The sequence below is a fragment of the Sabethes cyaneus genome, chromosome 1, assembly GCF_943734655.1.
Source record: "Sabethes cyaneus chromosome 1, idSabCyanKW18_F2, whole genome shotgun sequence".
NCBI classification, from domain to species: Eukaryota; Metazoa; Arthropoda; class Insecta; order Diptera; family Culicidae; genus Sabethes; species Sabethes cyaneus.
In genome coordinates this window covers 12,610,490-12,629,680 of record NC_071353.1, presented here as the reverse complement: position 1 = coordinate 12,629,680, position 19,191 = coordinate 12,610,490, and the positions used below count along the sequence as shown (strand labels likewise).

The 19,191-nt window shown below is 39.6% G+C and overlaps 3 protein-coding genes across 3 annotated transcripts; 2 read left to right on the top strand and 1 right to left on the bottom strand.

Moving 5' to 3' along the window:
- The first annotated feature begins 6,419 nt into the window (after nt 1-6,419).
- On the top strand, nt 6,420-8,032 carry LOC128738191 (zinc finger protein 616-like). The gene is made up of 3 exons (XM_053833131.1): nt 6,420-6,592; nt 6,654-7,957; nt 8,001-8,032. The coding sequence occupies exons 1-3, from the start codon at nt 6,420-6,422 to the stop codon at nt 8,030-8,032; spliced, it is 1,509 nt and encodes a 502-aa protein (XP_053689106.1).
- LOC128732678 (early growth response protein 1-like) lies at nt 7,943-8,602 on the top strand. The gene is made up of 2 exons (XM_053825968.1): nt 7,943-8,252; nt 8,307-8,602. The coding sequence occupies exons 1-2, from the start codon at nt 8,077-8,079 to the stop codon at nt 8,452-8,454; spliced, it is 324 nt and encodes a 107-aa protein (XP_053681943.1). The 5' UTR covers nt 7,943-8,076; the 3' UTR covers nt 8,455-8,602.
- Nucleotides 8,603-14,171: 5,569 nt separating this feature from the next.
- Nucleotides 14,172-16,554, bottom strand: LOC128732665 (zinc finger protein 431-like). Its single transcript, XM_053825954.1, has 4 exons — nt 16,510-16,554; nt 16,121-16,446; nt 14,469-16,064; nt 14,172-14,406 (listed from the first exon to the last, which is right to left on the bottom strand). The coding sequence occupies exons 2-4, from the start codon at nt 16,342-16,344 to the stop codon at nt 14,265-14,267; spliced, it is 1,962 nt and encodes a 653-aa protein (XP_053681929.1). The 5' UTR covers nt 16,345-16,446; nt 16,510-16,554; the 3' UTR covers nt 14,172-14,264.
- Nucleotides 16,555-19,191: the final 2,637 nt, after the last annotated feature.

The following is a 19,191-nucleotide window of genomic DNA, read 5'->3' as shown; positions in this document are numbered from 1 at the left end:
GTATCGGTTCTACCGGGCCTCAAAAGTGGCCATTCGGAATTCTCTTCAAAAACATGGCAAATCACAGGATTTTTCAGCACGAGCTCTTTAATGGACATTTGGATATATTTTGAGCCGATTCGGACATTTTCACACCCCATTTGCCATATTTTCGAAAAGAATTCCAAATGGCCACTTTTGAGTTCCAGTGAAACCGATACTGGAGTGGCACCGAAAGAGCTCGTGTTGAAAAATCTTGTGATTTGATACCCCATTTGCCATGTTTTTAAAGAGAATTCCAAATAGCCACTTTTGAGGCCCGGTAGAACCGATGCCGGGTGTTGTGGAATGTCCAGATAGACTCAAAATACATCCAAATATGCACTAAAGAGCTCGTGTTGAAAAATCCTATCATTTGATACCCCATTTGCCATATTTTCGAAGAGAATACAAAATGACCACTTTTGAGTTCCTGTAGAACCGACAACGGATGTTCTGGAGTGTGAGGCGTAAGCCAACGCTCTACAGGATAGGGTAAAGTCATTATTAGTGACTACAAATAAAATGGATAACTTTTGCGCAGTCAGTTTAGCAGATTTCCAATTTTATTTCATCTGTTGTTTATGACGTTAAAAAAAATCCCACCGCAATCTGGAATATCTCCGGGAAAATGGAACCATAATTTACCAGCATATTTTTCCATTAAAGGCCAATCTAATGTGGTTGTTTTAAGACTTATTGGATAAAAATCGATTGAAAATCAGTGGAGATAGAGCCAAAGGTGTAACTGAAAGTTCTTTCATTTTTTATGTCGGGACGTAAAGATTAATGAATCTGGATCGATTGAATCATTTGTTTCAGTGCAACTAAAATACATTGAGCTTGCTGACGTTTATCGTACGCACACATCGACGCGCGATTTGTTGTTGCTGTTGTTAGATTTTACATTGATTTTACACGTTTGTTTTTGTTTTCCCCCAGTTATACCCCGGTAAAAAAAACATACGTTTGAGTGATAAACGATAAGTTTTTGTAGCCTTTTGCACTGGGCTTAGCAAGCTCTATAGAGCTTGCTAAGCCCAGTGCAAAAGGCTATATAGATTAGGGTGGGTGTGGGTGAAATCATAAATCGACCAAATCACGATCAAGCATGGCGTCAAACTCCAAAAACAAACCCCATTGTTCGGCGTGGTTTGTTCTTATGGTTTGACGTCGTTTCCTGATCTTTCCCTACTAATGCCATCAAATATCTTCTGTAGTGTGGTCGTTTTTCTATGCTAAATTTCCGAAATATGCACCAAATGACGTCCGTCCAAACTCCAAATCTACGTACGTCCAAAAACTGACGCGCTCGTTTCGGGAACGATATTATTTTAATACTTTCATATTCGTGCGTCTCGTCTCAGACGATCTTCGCCCAGGTAACCAATAAGCATTTCCAATGCAATTTAAATGCAAGCCAATAAGCATTTAAGTTGCCTTAAATGCTACTTAAATGCTATTTTGGCAAAATAAGCAGCTACTTTACTGCTAGCCCTCTTATAGTGCTGACAATGCTTATTTGCAGCTAGTTACCGACAAGAAGAATTTAAATAGAATTGTGAATGCCAGTTTACAACAGTTATGCAGTCAAAAGGCTGATAAACAACAACCTGCAGTATAAAACGCCAGGGATGCTAATAAACGACTGATTTACTGCTTATTTTAATGCTTATTGGTTACCTGGGCGATCTCCCTCTGTCGTACTATTCGTGTCACGAAGTCAGTGAGAGCTTTGAGTCACACAATGTGTGTTCGTTCTCTCGTTCTTACGAACTTACGGAATAGAGCTTGCTAAGGGATGCAAAAACTTATCGTTTTTCACTCAAACGTATGTTTTTTTACCGGGGTATAACTGGGGGAAAACAAAAACAAACGTGTAAAATCAATGTAAAATCTAACAACAGCAACAACAAATCGCGCGTCGATGTGTGCGTACGATAAACGTCAGCAAGCTCAATACATATTTACTAGAGTGACTATATACAGAGTGGCGACAATGTCAAAATTGGAATGATAATTATCTGTCAGTGTCATTCCAATCGAGCAGACGACCAATCCTACGCGTATGCAGGAAAGAGAAAGAAAAACCTTGGAAAAACCGCATTTCATACATTTGGGATGACTTGTCGCCACTCTGTATATAGTCACTCTAATATTTACATACGGCATTCAGCTTGCTGACGTTTGCCGCACGCACACATCGACGCGCGATTTTTTGTTGCTGTTGTTAGATTTTACATTGATTTTACACGTTTGTTTTTGTTTTCCCCCAGTTATACCCCGGTAAAAAAACATACGTTTGAGTGAAAAACGATAAGTTTTTGCATCCCTTAGCAAGCTCTATTCCGTAAGTTCGTAAGAACGAGAGAACGAACACACATTGTGTGACTCAAAGCTCTCACTGACTTCGTGACACGAATAGTACGACAGAGGGAGATCGAAGATCGTCTGAGACGAGACGCACGAATATGAAAGTATTAAAATAATATCGTTCCCGAAACGAGCGCGTCAGTTTTTGGACGTACGTAGATTTGGAGTTTGGACGGACGTCATTTGGTGCATATTTCGGAAATTTAGCATAGAAAAACGACCACACTACAGAAGATATTTGATGGCATTAGTAGGGAAAGATCAGGAAACGACGTCAAACCATAAGAACAAACCACGCCGAACAATGGGGTTTGTTTTTGGAGTTTGACGCCATGCTTGATCGTGATTTGGTCGATTTACGATTTCACCCACACCCACCCTAATCTATATCGAGCTGTAATGAGTGACAGCGTGAGGATGTCCCGGGCTCAAAATTTGATAGCGGGCCCAAATCAGACTGCTGGCAGTTGAGTGAAACGCAGTGTTGAAATGCTATCTCATTTTCGCACACACGACATGTTGGCAGCGAAAACCACGGGAATGACACTTCCAATACCAACCTGTACAAAAAAAAACGTAGCCAACATAGAGCGGGCTCAAGCTGACAGCTTCATAGATGGGCTCAAGCTGATAACCGAGCAGCGGGGTGGTGTGGCTGTCAAATCACATATATTGTGTATGTCCCACTCATTGGTTTTGGTACCTTTTGTACTGGGACCTACTAAAAGGTTGAACAACTGAAACTAATTAGAAAGGAGTTGAACACATCCTTTTAGTTATAATTTAACTATTATTAGCTGTTATTTTCGATATGCTGGCTGGTTCCAAATTTTCGCCATCCATGGATGTTTAGTCCGCAAAATTTTGACAATTTCACACCCCTGCAACCGAGTCGCATGTGTAAATTGTTAAATTTTGTTAGTTTTAGTTTGATTTTTTAGCCAAGGTTTTCGCATCACATAGCCTATGCCAGGCAAGCAATTGATGCGAAATACATGAAACTGTGTAAATGTTAAGTTAATTCGTTTTGTGAAATCGCTTTGCGTTTGCCGCCTTTTTCATGTGAGAAACAAAAATTGAGCTTGCTGACGTTTATCGTACGCACACATCGACGCGCGATTTGTTGTTGCTGTTGTTAGATTTTACATTGATTTTACACGTTTGTTTTTGTTTTCCCCCAGTTACCCAAGCAACCAAAAGTTCGAATATTACTTGACACGCGAACTCGAAAGTTCATAATTAGTTCAGATTCAGTTCCGTGGAACTTTCTTGCTGATTAGTAGTGTATATTAAGTATACGTGGAACTAAATGCTTTAAGAAGTGCTGCGAGTACTTCATAGATACTTCAAAGCTATTAGGATGCTACATGAAGTTCTGAAGTAACTTTAGTTGCTAACAAGTTCTGCGTGCTGCTTTTTTGTTTATATTTCTGGTGATCAAACCAGCAGAACCTGAAACTATTGGAGATTAATTATTTTTATTTCATTTGAATAAATTTAATCCTCGCACATTTCTAATTACAAATATAAATTAGAATGTAATGCTCTTCATTATTGTGTTGTGTTGTGTAGCATATGCTGTCGGTATCTCACTACTATAATTAATTGCCTGGCTCCAAACTTTATGTTCTATAATTAACTCGCGCTGCATAAAGCTGCTGCAAGTTCTAAAACGAACTTTTACTTAACAACTCATTGGCAAAATTCACATCGCTTGTATACGACAAAGGTGACGCAGTGGATCAGTATAGGTTTACAACGCGGAACACCCGGGTTCAAACCCACCAGCAGGCAAATGCAACGAATATAGAAGTTAGGTAGAAGTATAAAAATAGAACATAGAAGTGCTGCTAAATTTGTTTTTTCTTAAATTTTGACAGTTTATTTCGAAGCTGCTTAGCGTTCTATGCAGTGGACCCAAGACAGCTTTAAAGTTCGGTTAATTACTTAAAAGTGACGCTGCTTAGCAAGTTATAGATTGATATACATAAAGCTGTTTAACCCTTGTTAGACACCATTATTCGAACTCTTGGTTACTTGGGTATACCCCAGTAAAAAAACATACGTTTGAGTGATAAACGATAAGTTTTTGTAGCCTTTTGCACTGGGCTTAGCAAGCTCTATGTGACATCATATCAGCCCCCTGGTGAAAACATGCTTGCCTGCCGATGGGGTGCCCACACCATGATGAAATTTCTTCATGACATTAACACCACTTTACCAACATCGCCACACCTATATTTTCAACATTGATTGCAGAGTTATGCTAACCAATGATTGACGATGCCCTCATCATATGAAGATAGAATTAACAAAAGGGCGAATGTCGCAAGCGTAAACAAACCGAGTGAGGGATGATTTTCCTATGCTGGTCCAGCAAAAAGTAACTCTCACTCGTTTTGTTTACATTTGCGACATTCGCCCTTTTGTTAATTCTATCTAGATATGTATTCATGACTACCATGATTGCTTTGAGTGTGTTAGTAAATAGGTCTTAGGCTGTGAACCATTTCGCGAAATTTTTAACTTTTTGGTTAAAATTTGACAGTTCGATGGTTATTTCTCCTTGAGTGGTTAAAATCAGTTCAGAATGTGAACCATTTCATATTTGACGGATTGATAGTTTTTTTTGCTCAATGAGAGCATATAAGGTGGGGATGAAAATATTATTTTTTCTGTCCGAGTTGAAATCGGAGGAATTTTTTATGTTCATTTGCTTTTATTTGATAGATAAAATTCATCTCATTTCAACCCGGGTTGTTTGAACAAATTTATAATGCGATAAGCATCCATACCAATGTAAAAAAATCTAACGAAAAATCAGTGAAACTTGTCGAAGCTCTCTTCCTCACCTGTGCATATCTCGTTGGCTCTCAGAATTTGGTTAAAACTAACCATGCTCCCGAGCAGGGTTATTTTCGGAAAACCATCGAACTGTCAAATTTTAACCAAAAAGTTAAAAATTTCGCGAAATGGTTCACAGCCTTAATGGCCCTTTAGTTGCAATTTTTCAAATGTAGTACAGTAGTTTAGCTAGGATAAATGTTTATTTGTTTTACATTATCGATGATCGTCAATATGCAACTCAGTTCCATCGACAAAAATGTTTTTATGACGAGAAAACTGCCTATGAGCATACGCACTTCAAAATATATATACTTCAAAATCATCTCAGCATAAAAAATAAAGCATAAAACACACACACACAATACTAACTTCATCGCGTATCTCATTTTACCTGAATATTTTAAACAAAATCGGCCCTTTACTTTACTTGAAATGCAGTTGTTAGAAACATTTAATTGTAGCACATCAATATCTGGCTCACTTTCCGTCAATATATCTCGGTAGTTGGTAGAAATTTACAAAATATGAAAGCAAAGCACACGATCTGACCACTTTTCGACAAAAATTTTTTGGAATTACACCCTACCCAGCCAAACCTTGCCGTAAGAACTCGTTCGCGTGGTTCGCATGGTGTCTGTATACCTAGTTTGTGCTGTTAGTCTGTGCTCTGTGCTTTGTAGAGGGCTTTAAGAGTAAACTGATTTAAGAGTGTAGGACGCAAACGACAGTCTCTTACCTACACTGAGAAAACTTTTCGTATAGTTTCTATGTGTTTCACACATAGATTTTTTCCACGTGCCGAGTAAATGAACTTTATGTGCCAAACAGTTACCATTTATGTGTTTTTAAAATTTACCTTTAAAATTTGCACATACTATTCATATGTATATTATTTTCATGTGTACTTCTGGGCGGATTGTGTTTATATGTGGTACATAATAATCATAAGGATTTTCATATGGAAATTTTCCATTAGTTATGTGCGGATTATTTTGAGTGTATAGTTTTAGTGTATTTTGATTTTTGAATGTTTTGTCTAAAATGTTGTGGCCGGTTGCAGTTTTGATTCATTTTTTATGAATGTGCTATAATATAATTATTATTATTGAATGTGTTACCGATCTCGAGTAATAGTCGTCATGCCTTGTATTGTTCCTACATGCCTGCGTCCCAATAAAACAATGAGACTGTTTCCCGACGATCAGACGCTCGCGGCCAGATGGTTTGGAGCGATAGAAGTTGGCTGTGGATATCCAGTGCAATCTGTGAACGATATCCAACCGGAAATATGCAGTTCTCATTTTTTGGTTTCGGACGCTGGCAGCTATGAAGAACCATCGATATTCGTGTACCGGTGAGTATTGTACCTACAATCTCTTGTTTAACACCCTAGTTAATATTTTCGCACCCTTTAGTTATAAAATTTCCAGGAAAATCAGCAGCTGCAGAGCCTGCTTAGCCTTCTATCCTAGCGAAGAAATGCTAACTTTGGAGAGTAGGATAGGCGAGAAAAATATTACGGCTCTTCTTGAATCGATGGATATGTGCATAAGCAAGCATCACTTTCTTCAGTTGATTTGCCTACCATGTGTTGCTCAATTGGATATGTTAACATCTCTTCGCATGAAATTTACTCAATCAGAGCTAAACTTTCAACACTTAATAGAGACAAGTCAGAACTTTAACAATGAAACAGAGACATGCTTGACGCAAGCAGATAGTCGCCAGAGGGAAATAATAATAGAAGTTGAAACATTGGAACTTGTTGACAAGCAGGAAAATAGAAGCGAAGAAAATACACCGAAGGCTCAGCAAAGTCATTCGAGCTCGTGCAGTAAACGAGTTGAACCTCCAAAACAAGAAAGTTCTAGCAAATCTCAAACCAACAACAATGACAAGCAGAAGAAAAACTGCTCAATAAGTCTAACAAGTGTGAATCAAAAATTGGAACGATATTGTTATATTTGTAGCACATTCCTGACAGATTGCAGTCAATTAATGGTCCATCTAACGGAAACACACACCTCCGAGACGGGTTATAGATGCGAGGATTGCTCTCTGGATATTCATCTGCTAACCGCATATAACAGTCATCTTAGCCGACATGACGAATCAGAACGGTCAATTAAATGCAGTATCTGCTCGGTACGATTTGTTTCTGATCTTCAGGTCAAGGTGCACGAAAATAAGCTACACGGTGCACATCATGACGTCAACCATTACCTGCAGAATAAACGGCGCTTTACCGTATGTGACCAGTGCGGAGACGTGTACGATAAACGCAAAATCAAAAAACACATGGAGCAAGTTCATCAAATAGATTGTCAACCGAAATGCAACATTTGCAATAAAACTTTCACGGCAAAAGGAAGTCTCGAACGACACATGCTTTCACATACGGACGCGAAACCGTACGTGTGTGAACAGTGTGGAGCATCGTTTCGAAGATTGCTTTTTTATCGGCACCATAAGAGCATGGTACACGATGGGGTAATCCCACACGTTTGCTCCGTATGCAACGAAGTCTTTAAAACTTATCGACAGCTTTACAACCACAGGCAGACAGTGCACTGTAACAAACCTTCTCTATATCAGCGCTATAAACAGCCCGAAGTTTGTAAACTTTGTAGCTCGCGGTTTCCGAAAGGCAGCCAATTGATGGAGCACATTAAAAACGTACACGCCGATGAACAATATCCGACCTTGCAGTGTCCAAACTGTCCGAAAACATTCGCGTTGCCAGCGAGATTGACCATTCACAGCATTATTCATACGGACAAACATGCCTGTGTAATATGCGGTGCACGTCATTCCGGAAAAAAGAAGCTTCAGTACCACATGGATCTCAAGCACCCGGACGGTCGCGTGTATACCTGTTCCGATTGTCCGAGAACATTTACCAGTTCACACCAGCTTAATAGACACGTTTCCGTTCACACCAAAGGACTGCAGTTCAAGTGTGAATTCTGCACGAAATCGTTCTTGCGAAAGTGTCAACTGGTAGTTCATAGACGGTAAAGTTTTTGTAAAATATATCGAACCGAAATTTATATGAATTTCTTTTCCAGAACTCACACAGGAGAAAGGCCACATCAATGCGATAAATGTTTGAAGCGTTTCAAAGACGGCGGAACTTTTAGCAAGCATAAGAAAAAATGTAAAGCGCTTGAAAGCACAGTTGTGGAGCCGGAATATCTAGCAGAAGAGTCTTCTTAATTAATTTTAATTGCAAAATAGAGGTAGGTGTAAAATCAATCTTGTATCAGAGCTCAGCGAACACGTCCGCACCGCACGACTGTCTACTCTAGAATAAAACCGCGTGGTACTATCTGTACTATTTGCTGCCGAACCGAACACCTACAACTTCGTGTCATGTACAAGTAGTACATGTAGTATTGTGTGGCCAGCTCAGCTCGTTAGGCTTACACATTATAAATAGCCCATCGTTACATCTCTCCCTTTTTTATGACTTGAACTATAAGTTTACAAACGCCTTTAGTTTCTATAAAGAAATCAGTAACAGACATACAGTAGCCTCAACATCCAGTATACAATCTCTAAGCCCACCTTGCATCCCACTATAGGACGTTTGATGCCATATGAAGTCAAGCATCGTTTGAACAGATGTAGCTACCTGTCCAACTGGCTTCCCTGACCTGTTGCTCATAACTACCACGAACCTCTTTAGTCGCTTCTCCTTCAAGTGCACATCGCTTCGCAGACAAATCCTTTCCAACTTCCGTTCATTCCATCCCATTGCACTCCGGCCCACATCAACCAACTCGAATTCGAACTCCTGGACCCAGATCACACACAAGAACAGCATTTCCTCTCCTTAAGGTATGATTCCTAATGCCGCGCCACTCGCCGGCTACCTATCCACGATACCCTCATGTCTCCTCCCTGGACAAATTGAATGTAGAGCACCTACCAGATTCTCACGTACCAACATCATTCGGCTTGGTAAAACTCCAGTTACAAAATTGTTTCGAAATATGAGTAACAGATGGTGCTACTCTACATGAATGTGCAAAATGACAACTCTTTCTCCCACAACTACTTTGATGTCACGGTTCTATCTCCAGGTAACACTCGCCACATTGCGTAGCCGTTAGCCGTTTTGCTGTAGCTGTAGCCGTTTTGAACTCAGCAGGTACTGTTCCAGAAAACATCATGTCCTTTACGACATAAAGTTCCTAGCTCATACATATGACATATGCTTCCAAGCTCTGAGACACCATTGTAAGAGAATTTGCAACCTGGAAGAATTTCCAGCTGGATCACCCCGAACTACGAAGTCAAAACTACAAAGTTCCAGCATTCATCGCTTTATGCGGGCCCACGACCTAGACTAAGTTTAGTTGAACACCAAAAGCTCAGAAGCAGAAATAACCCAGCAAACAATTTGGTTTGTATATCTCGATTGTAGCTCAGAGATACGAAATCATACCCGCACGAAAAAGTTATATTTCACATATAAGTATCTAAGTGGGGGCAATTTTGACAAACATTTGTAATTCTACCTTGCATTCTGTACAACAGTTTTTTTTTTTTTTTGGGACACGCAACTTAATTCTCCTCAATATACTATTACGATACAACTAAAAGTTACAATCATCTATACTGCTATATAATGCACAGTCACAGGTTGTATATGAGGACACGCATAAATGCAAAACAACTTATTGTATACTACGCTTTCATACTCCAATGTAAAATTGACATGCATACGACTTAATGTGGGCTTTCCATTACGACCTTGTTTTATCTGGGAGTATCACGCGAATACCACATAAGTATACAAAACGTGCTTCCGTTGTAAAGACGGCCGGGAACACTCTTCCTCAATTCGGATATATTTCTCGCGTCACTTTTCATTTCGTCCAATGTAACAAATGTAAACAAATCCGGTTTATCACAACAAATTATTGCTCTTTTTAAACTCTATGTTTTACAAAAACACCTGCCCAAATAGAACTATTTTGAGGTTAAAAAATTAGCATTATCAAAATGTCCAATGTGCACATTCGAATTACGGATGACTGACTGTTACTTCGGTCGCTCTCATCTGATGTCCAAAGTGCAAAAAAAATCAAAACAAACCCAATCTGTACATTGGACGTTTAGCAAGTGAAAGTTTTTTTTCGCATTATTTATGCATTTTAAGTGAAACAAGTGGCCTAATATTGAAAAATAGCCTCGAAAATAGCGTAGCACGGCAACGCACGTATTTTACGGTGATCTCGCTTAATTTATGTGCAATAGCCTGGAAAAATAAAAACGTCCAAAGTACAGTATGAGATGGTAAACAGTCCAATGTTACTTTTTCCATAATAAACCAAAACTGCTTAGTTTTAATTAGATTTTTAAAATCTCCGTTAAATATTGAATGTTATTATTCATCAACCACGTTGAGTGAATGACTGAAAATTATTTCATTTCGAAACAATTTAAAATTCAATTCGAAGAACTTCGATCTCGTTTTTCTCAATATGGTGGAATTGTTACATTGGACGAAATCAAAAGTGACGCGAGATTTCTTCTCATGAGTTGCCAAACTTTTTACAAATGCTGTTTTGCATTATGATCGCTTCCATCCCAAACGCGCGTGCATCTGCCACGTGCAGCATTTCATCTGGTGGATCGAAACATGATAGTTACTTGATCTTTTCTCAGTTATGTGTCAAGAATGTTTGTCCCTAAAACCACTTTGCCTGTGAAGCAACTCTATCATACACAACGTCAACGTTGAAAGGCTTCGCACGAATCTTCAACAAGTTTAGTAATAACGAATCTAGCTTGGTAACTGAAGGAGCCTCCAACTTGTACCGCATCCATTTTTTCATCTACACACTTAGAAAACTTGGCAAATTTTGCCGACTTCGGTACCTTTTTTTAAGTGTGTACAACTTTTATAACGAAATAATCAGATCTTCGTTCATTCACCTGCATATTCATAGTTGTAAAACGAGCTTCTCGCAGCCTCCCGTTTGGCTTCGGAGCACTATACCGGTTCGTTAAGCCCGTCGTCGTGTGCTCGAACCTTGGCTGAGAACCCGTTAGAGTTAATGGGATCGCAGCACTAGCCCTGTACTCGAACAGCCGGTTATTGTTTTGTAGCTTCATAAACTAGTAAATTGCACATACATGCAATCATGCTACTTATCCCCCTAGATGAGCCTTCATCTCCCCAAAGAACAGAACAACAGGAGCCGACCCCATCCCGAATATCAACCTGCGAGAATAGAAAACACTCCCTTGCTGCCTGCAAAAGCCACCACACCCCGACCATCCCTGTTGAGTACAATATGGTAATATCCAGCCTCCAAGTCGAACCAAGATAACTTTGCCATCCTTGTGGCCAAAATCACCACTGGGTCGATACTAGGCATCAAGCAATTCATGAGTTTATGACGCAGTTTGGCGCTCCTATGTCAACGCACAAACCTTGCGATCTTCGACTCTCAAACATGTACCAAAGCGAAACACAGGTCAGGGGTCCCCTCACTCTCTCTGCAATACTTCCTTCCAAAAAGTCTTGGACTGCAGTGCTTCTTCATCGATCTGGATACTTATGCCACATTTGAGACTTTTGAAAACATATCCGGACCTTTCCAAGTACTAGAATTGGACTCAATGTGGTGGACACTGCATCACTATTTGCAGAACTTCTAATGTGAACATCTCATCTTTACCTAATACGCTGGCCCGACCATCGTCCAATACATATGCCCGCATGTCCGAATCTTTCCGATCCGACTGCAAACTTCGATCTGTCTCAAAAACTTCACTAAAAATCGTATTTTTATTTGAAGTGAAAGATATCAAACACATTCTGCACTTCGTGGATATTTTTCAATGACCTCCGTATCACGAAATCCTAGCTTAAGTTTGCAGTCTGTAAGTTCATAAAAGACTCGTAATCTGCTCGCTACTTCGTACGAAACTAGTGCCATTTCTACCCAACACCAAGCTGTGATGCAATATATTCTTCTAATCATACAGCTGAACCGCACTACATAACGGATACCTCCCCAGATTTTGTAACTATTTCATATTGTGCAATTTCATCATTATAATTAGCATCAACAATGTCTCTGACAACCAGCACCATATCAAACCTTTCCGAAAATTTCAGCGATCTTATTCGCCTGTGTAAAAAACGGTCGAAGCTTTTTTTTGCGACTCCCCGATTCGTTCCGTAGGTCTAAAACCATGTTGGTTAATTTCTGGACTTTCCTATATTCCTATATCATTCCCTAAACATGTTGCTCTAGCTAAAGCCAAATATAACAGGTAACCAAAACAGTCATACCTCTGTCCATGCATGACACCTGTAAATATTCCCCCAAGCATTAAGGCACTGCCCACCTGCCGCTGCTGTTTTTCTAATGCAAAGCTTACAACCACATCAGATGGATCATACATTCGCACGTAGCGATTTTGTAACTTGCCTGAATAAACTAGCAATTTACATGTCTTACATACAACCTACATGTAGCGTACTTTCAACTAGCACGGAGCTAAATATCATACAGCACGTAGCTACCTATAGTTATAAGCAACAACTTGCACGAAGCTAACTTTCAACTTGCACGTAGCCAACTTTCAGCTTGCACGTAGCCAACTTTGAACTTGCACGAAGCAAACTTCCGACTAGAAAGAACCAACTTTTAACCTGCACGTAGCCAACTATTAACTTGCACGTAGCCAACTTACAACTTGCACGTAGCTAACTAACATTTATACGTAGTCAGTTTTTAACAAGCTTACCATCATAAAGCTGTTAATCAATGCTAGCTATCAGTTTCCCGTGAACAAGCACTCAGCTGTTCCTCAACCAGCACGTAGCGTTTCGAACAAAACCTCTTGCATTATTGTTATCGGTAACAATAATCACTGATATGAAGAAATTTCATCTTTTGTTTTTTTTTTTATTGCCGCTCACATCTTCCCCCATTTTGTTTACAGCTAGCAGAAATTGATTATATATTTTTCCACACATTATATATAATTTATCCACTTTTTATATAACTTATCCACTTTTTACCAAAACCACGAAAGCAAACAACATTTATTTTATTGAAAGCTTATTTCTGAACTTCATATCTTACCGATTTTGTTCCTCGTCGCCATTGTAAAATCAATCTTGTATCAGAGCTCAGCGAACACGTCCGCACCGCACGACTGTCTACTCTAGAATAAAACCGCGTGGTACTATCTGTACTATTTGCTGCCGAACCGAACACCTACAACTTCGTGTCATGTACAAGTAGTACATGTAGTATTGTGTGGCCAGCTCAGCTCGTTAGGCTTACACATTATAAATAGCCCATCGTTACAGTAGGTATCAAAACTGCGAAATAATAAGAAGATATGTTTTTGTTTTGCTTGCTGATTAAATTGAGGAATTACTATTTTCATTGTTATTTCGATTTCGGATTGCAGTTGCTACTGGTTTGCAATTCTTAGGCTTGTAGCGAAGACTCCAGAAGTAGTTTTCGCTTGATATCTAGTCAATGCATTTTTGGTAAAATTTCCGGACTGCTGGTTTATTTATTGAGTGGCCAGGCTTTAATTTTTATAGGTGAGAGCAAAATTTGCGATTCTGTAACTCACCTGGGCGACTCTGGTGTCCGGATACCTGAGTAACTGTACGAACCAATAAGGAACTGTAAAAAATGTGGCGTGAGACGACTGAATCCCAAAACCTATGCTTTACTCTTTACTCCCCTTTTACTGCGCAGCTAATTCCGTTCTTGTTAGTCAGTGACGTCTGTTGCCACGTCTGTTGCCTGATGGTTGTGGTATCCATCGAAGTAGCCATGCCTGCGGTGACACGTCATCGTGAATAACTGACGATTGCCAAGAAACAAATATAGCAATATGCAGCAATAATAATTATTAAGTAAATTTCTATAACCATACTCCTATTACACTCTTATAATATCAATTTTTCCATGAGGACACAGGCAAATTAATTAACGCAATTTTCTATAACGTTCGAACTAATCTTGACCCCCATACTAATTCTCCTCATACTCCGACTTCGCAAGTGTCCTAGCGAGCAACGCCTGGCAGCGTTTTTTGTGTTTGCAAAAAGTTCCATCATCACTGAATCGCTTCGAACATCCTTCGCACTGAAATGGTTTCTCCCCCGTGTGCGTTCTAAAAGTGGCACCAGCTGTTACAATGGCAGTCAAAAAACTACAAACTACAGACAGTCTTACCGTATGTGTATCACCAGCTGACACTTTCGCAGAAACGATTTCGTGCAGAAATCGCACTGGAACTGCTTCCCTCTAGTGTGGATAGTACTGTGCAGGGTGAGCTGATGTAAGCTGGTAAACGTTCTCGGACAGCCGGAACAGGTGTATACGCGACCAACCGGGTGTTTGACATCCATGTGATATTGAAGTTTCTTTGCGCTGACCTGGCGAGCGCCACACTCCTTGCAGACGTACTTATCGGAATGGATAAGCTTGTGGGTCGCCAGTCTTATCGCCATCATAAACGTTTTCGGACAATGCGGACACTGGTGCATCGGATATTGTTCATCTGCGTGTTGTTTTTGAACGTGCTCAACCAACTCACCGCTCTTCGCAAATCGCAATCGACAGAGTTTGCATGTTTCATACTGCTGATAGTACTGGTATGCGGGTATCTTGTTTCGATGAACTCTTTGCTTGTGGCCATACAGCTGCTGGTAGCTTTTAAATTCTTGATTGCATTCGGAACAAACGTGTGGATTAACGCCATCGTGTACTTTGCTTTTGTGGTGACGGTAATCAAGCAAACGTCGAAAGGTAGCGTCACACTGTTCGCAGCTGTAGGGTTTGGCATTTGTATGCAAAAGCATGTGTCGTTCTAGACTTGGTTTTGTCGTAAACGTTTTCTCGCATATATTGCATGTCGGTTGACTTTCTTTTTGGTGTACTTGTCGGATGTGTTCCTTTATACTGCGGTTATCACTAACTTTGCCACACTGATCGCACACCATTACTCGTGCTTTACTTACACCTCGTTTGACATCGTGTTTCGCACCATGCAGTTTATTTTCATGTAGTTTTAGCTGAAAATGGGACACAAAGCGCATAGGACACATGGTGCATTTAAGTGGCCGTTCCGACTTGTCGTGCCGGCTGAGATGACGATTATATGCATATAGCAAAGGGATTTCAAGAGAACATTCATCACATTTATAGCCTGTTTTGGAAGGGTGAGTTTTAGTCAGATGCACCAGCAGCTGATTGGCATCTGGAAGAACCGTATTACAAATATAACATTTTCGTTCCATTTTTTTCTTTAAACTGATTTGTTCATCCTGTTTTTCATTTTCATTGGATGTGAGTTTGCAAGAATTTCTCTTCTTCGGACCTCTACGTCGTTTTTCTGTCCGGCTCGAACGATTACGGCTCGGTACCGGTTTGTACTCATCATCATAGCTGTCCTGATTCACATCGAACTCAGCCTTCATAGAAGTTTGCATCAATGTTTCTTCCTCTACCATAGCAACCTGTTCCGAATCAACCTCTACTTTGATGTCAAAATACTGCACTACATTTCGACTTTTCTGTAGTAATTCCTTGTATGCTAGCTCTGATTGCGTAAATTTTGTGCGAAGAGCTGTAAATATTTCTATTTGAGCAATGCACGATAAGCAAATCAATTTCAGAAAATTGTTTTCGTAAACGCTGACGTCCAACATTTCAAGCAGATATGCAATACTTTTCTCGCCTATACTATCTTCTAACGAAACCATATCTTCACTCGGATGGAACGCCAAGCAAGCCCTGCAACTGCTGATCTGCGTACATGTTTCATCACTACAAGATACAACTTTTAAATGGGCTAAAATTAGGAAAATCAAAGCCCTGCTTACCGGTGTAAGAATCTAGACGGTTCTTCATAGATGAATATGTCCGAACCCGTAGGTATGAAATGTGAACTGCACACTTCCGGATTCGAAACTGGTTCGGCGAGCTGCATCGAGTGCCCGCAACCAACTTCGATCGCTGTAAACCATCGAGCCGCAAGCGTTCGATCATCAGGAAACGAAATCATTTTCTCGTCCGTGCGAAGGCATGTCGGGACAATGCAAGGCATGATAATTTATTTCAAACTAACGTGAAAAAGTAGTAGCAAATTTCGACGTTAAGTACTTCTATACGGGTTTGCGTACATGTACCGGTGGAGATTTATGATATTCTGTAAACAAAAACAAATTAATAGAGCGCAAATCCAGAACGAAATCGCATAGTTTAAATATACTTGGTTTATGAGTAATAATAAAATGTTAATGCAATTGCAAAGTATTTATAATGCACTCCGTGAATTTTTTTTGTAAGAAAATTTATCTTGTTCAAGTTGTTTTGACAGCTGTTAAGCGAGCGGCTAGGGGCTTCCAAAAGACATGATTACAACACACCTTTGAAAAAAGGAAAAAAGTTACCCTTAATTGATGGGTTCTAAAATTTGAAATTAAAATATTTTTTTCGTAAGAACGATAAAGCTCCACGTTGTGACTATTACGAGTGCACAGTTTTTTCTTTTTTAAAACACACCGTACAATCAAAAATTAAACAAAAAATAAACTACAATCACAGAGAACAGATTAACAGGCTCGAAGGAAGTAATCGATTTTTTGTGTGTAAAATCTGTCGGAAGCGCCCTCCAGAAATAGTTTGCCAAACGCATCAAAAAACATCCATGTACCTTTATCAATATTTCTTTGTGCTGGACTTACATAGCAGCGATGGCAGCGACATCAAGATTTAGTTTGCCACTTACTGCTCGAGGGATGCTCTATTGCAGGATTACTCGTAGATTACATAAAAACCTTTTACAAACTTTTTGTCAATTACCTGGTACAGTCAACTTTCGTTCGTTGGGCTATCTTTAAGTGGGCTACGTTTTAATCGGGCTTCCGTTAATTGGGCTATAGCCCATCTAAAACGAAGTCAAACGTCATTTCTGACAGCGTATTTTTTCTTCTGAGGGGCTCTTGAATATAGTTCATTCAAGTGTGGAAAATATTTCATATAGAAAATATTAAAATTAATTAAATGGAATACAATTGCATCACATCGTTTTCCGATCAATTATGAACTTGACCCTCCCATTTTTAGAATCACGGTGAAACAGTTAAAAATGCCAATATATATTAATATTGTCGCATGAAATTCTACTATTTACTTGTTAAATAATCTAGAAATAAATTTCAACAACGAAAAGATTAGTTTCCACTTTGATTCCGTATTAAATATAAGTGTATATTTGTATAAACCTTTCTGCGAAGATTTCGACAAAAACAATCGATATATCCCTCGGTTTTGACGTCTCAGCCCAATTAACGAAAGTCTTTCACTAAATGGGCTAAGAGCTTAGTGCAATTAGCGAAAGTTGACTGTAGTCTGTTCTCTGTGCTACAATTTCTACTATATGGCATTACAGATCTATCTTAACATTTAGGAAAGAATATGTTTCTGGCAACAAGGATAACTATTTTTTCCACTGGCAACCCTGGTTTGACATTAACTTTGACAGCAGTGAAACAGCTGATCATTTTGACAGTTTACCTGGTCTCGGTTAGTTTTGCTCGTGAAAAAGTGAACTTTGCTGATTGCTGCTTCTTTGCCGCGATTCGACGGTAATGGCTTCACGAAACTGTCAGTTGGCTGCTTTTCACTAGCAATCGCTTGATTTTACGCCTAGTAAAGCGATCAATCGCTTGAACCAGAGCGGCCCGCTTTCGTTGCTTCCCATCTATTTCTAGTTTCACGTCACCGATTGTATACCGCTGCCGCTGCAGCTGATTTGTGTCCACCGTCTCCACTGCAGTTGGTTGCTCCAGGTGAAGATTTGTATTTACTGTTCCCGCTGCTGCTGGTTGTCTTCTGCTGCTGATTATTCTCCGCCGCTGCTGCTTACTCCTCGACACTTATTGTCAAAAGAAATAACGAGAAATGTTAATCACCCTCACCAACTGATACTAGTTGTTAATGGAAAGTTCCACAACTAGCGGCGAGTTGATGAAAATGTGGACAACATTGGTACCCGCTTACGAAAAAGTCGGAAGCCTGGCAGAAATCGAACAGAACCAGTCTTCATTTTTCGCTCGATTCTCTTTATGTCAAATGTGACACTTTGAGGCAGGAGAAAAGCGGTTCATCAGTTTTGCAGTTTCGGGCAAAAGGTAAGAGAATAACATGTGTCGCTGCTAGAGCGGAATGATAAAAATAAATAACTTAGCTGGAGGCATTATCGCTTCCAGAGGTAGAGCAAACAAGCTGCTTAGCTAGACGCGCCAACGATGTAATCAAATAAACATGCCAGAAAACGATCCATCTGATCGGGAGTAGGAAAATCAGAATATGAAAAGGAATCTGAAAAACCATCTCGCGCATGGATTATGTACTGATTAGACTATTTATTTAGGGCATGAAAGATTAAGCCACTCCCATGTGTCGCATTTAGAATTTCTTTCTCTTTTTATCGTTAGGACGCAATGAGGAGTGTTCAAACAATTATAGAGTTTTAGAATAAGCGCCCGTTAGACTCCAGAAGGAAAATAAATGAAAATTATGGATATTCGAAGAAAAGTCTGGTATCTAAAGGGACATAGTATATAAGTCAATTTTTCTGGGATGCTTTACATAAGTATCCATCGATTATTCAACGCGTAGCTTTAAGACGACTATTGTAACTTTTTTTAATAAAGTTAAGTTTTCCTGGGAACAGTTTCCCACATACCAGTAGTGAAGTGAATCAGCACGATCAGCACGAGTGAATATCACATCCAATTTCGGAGTACGACCTAGTCGGAAAAAGACTTTGGGCAAGCAGGCAAAACCACCGGCTAAGACCATCTCTAGCCAAACTAAATGTTGCTCTGTTACAATTCTTTTTGTACACAATGAATAAATTCTTTAATACAATAGCCTTTGTTTCTTA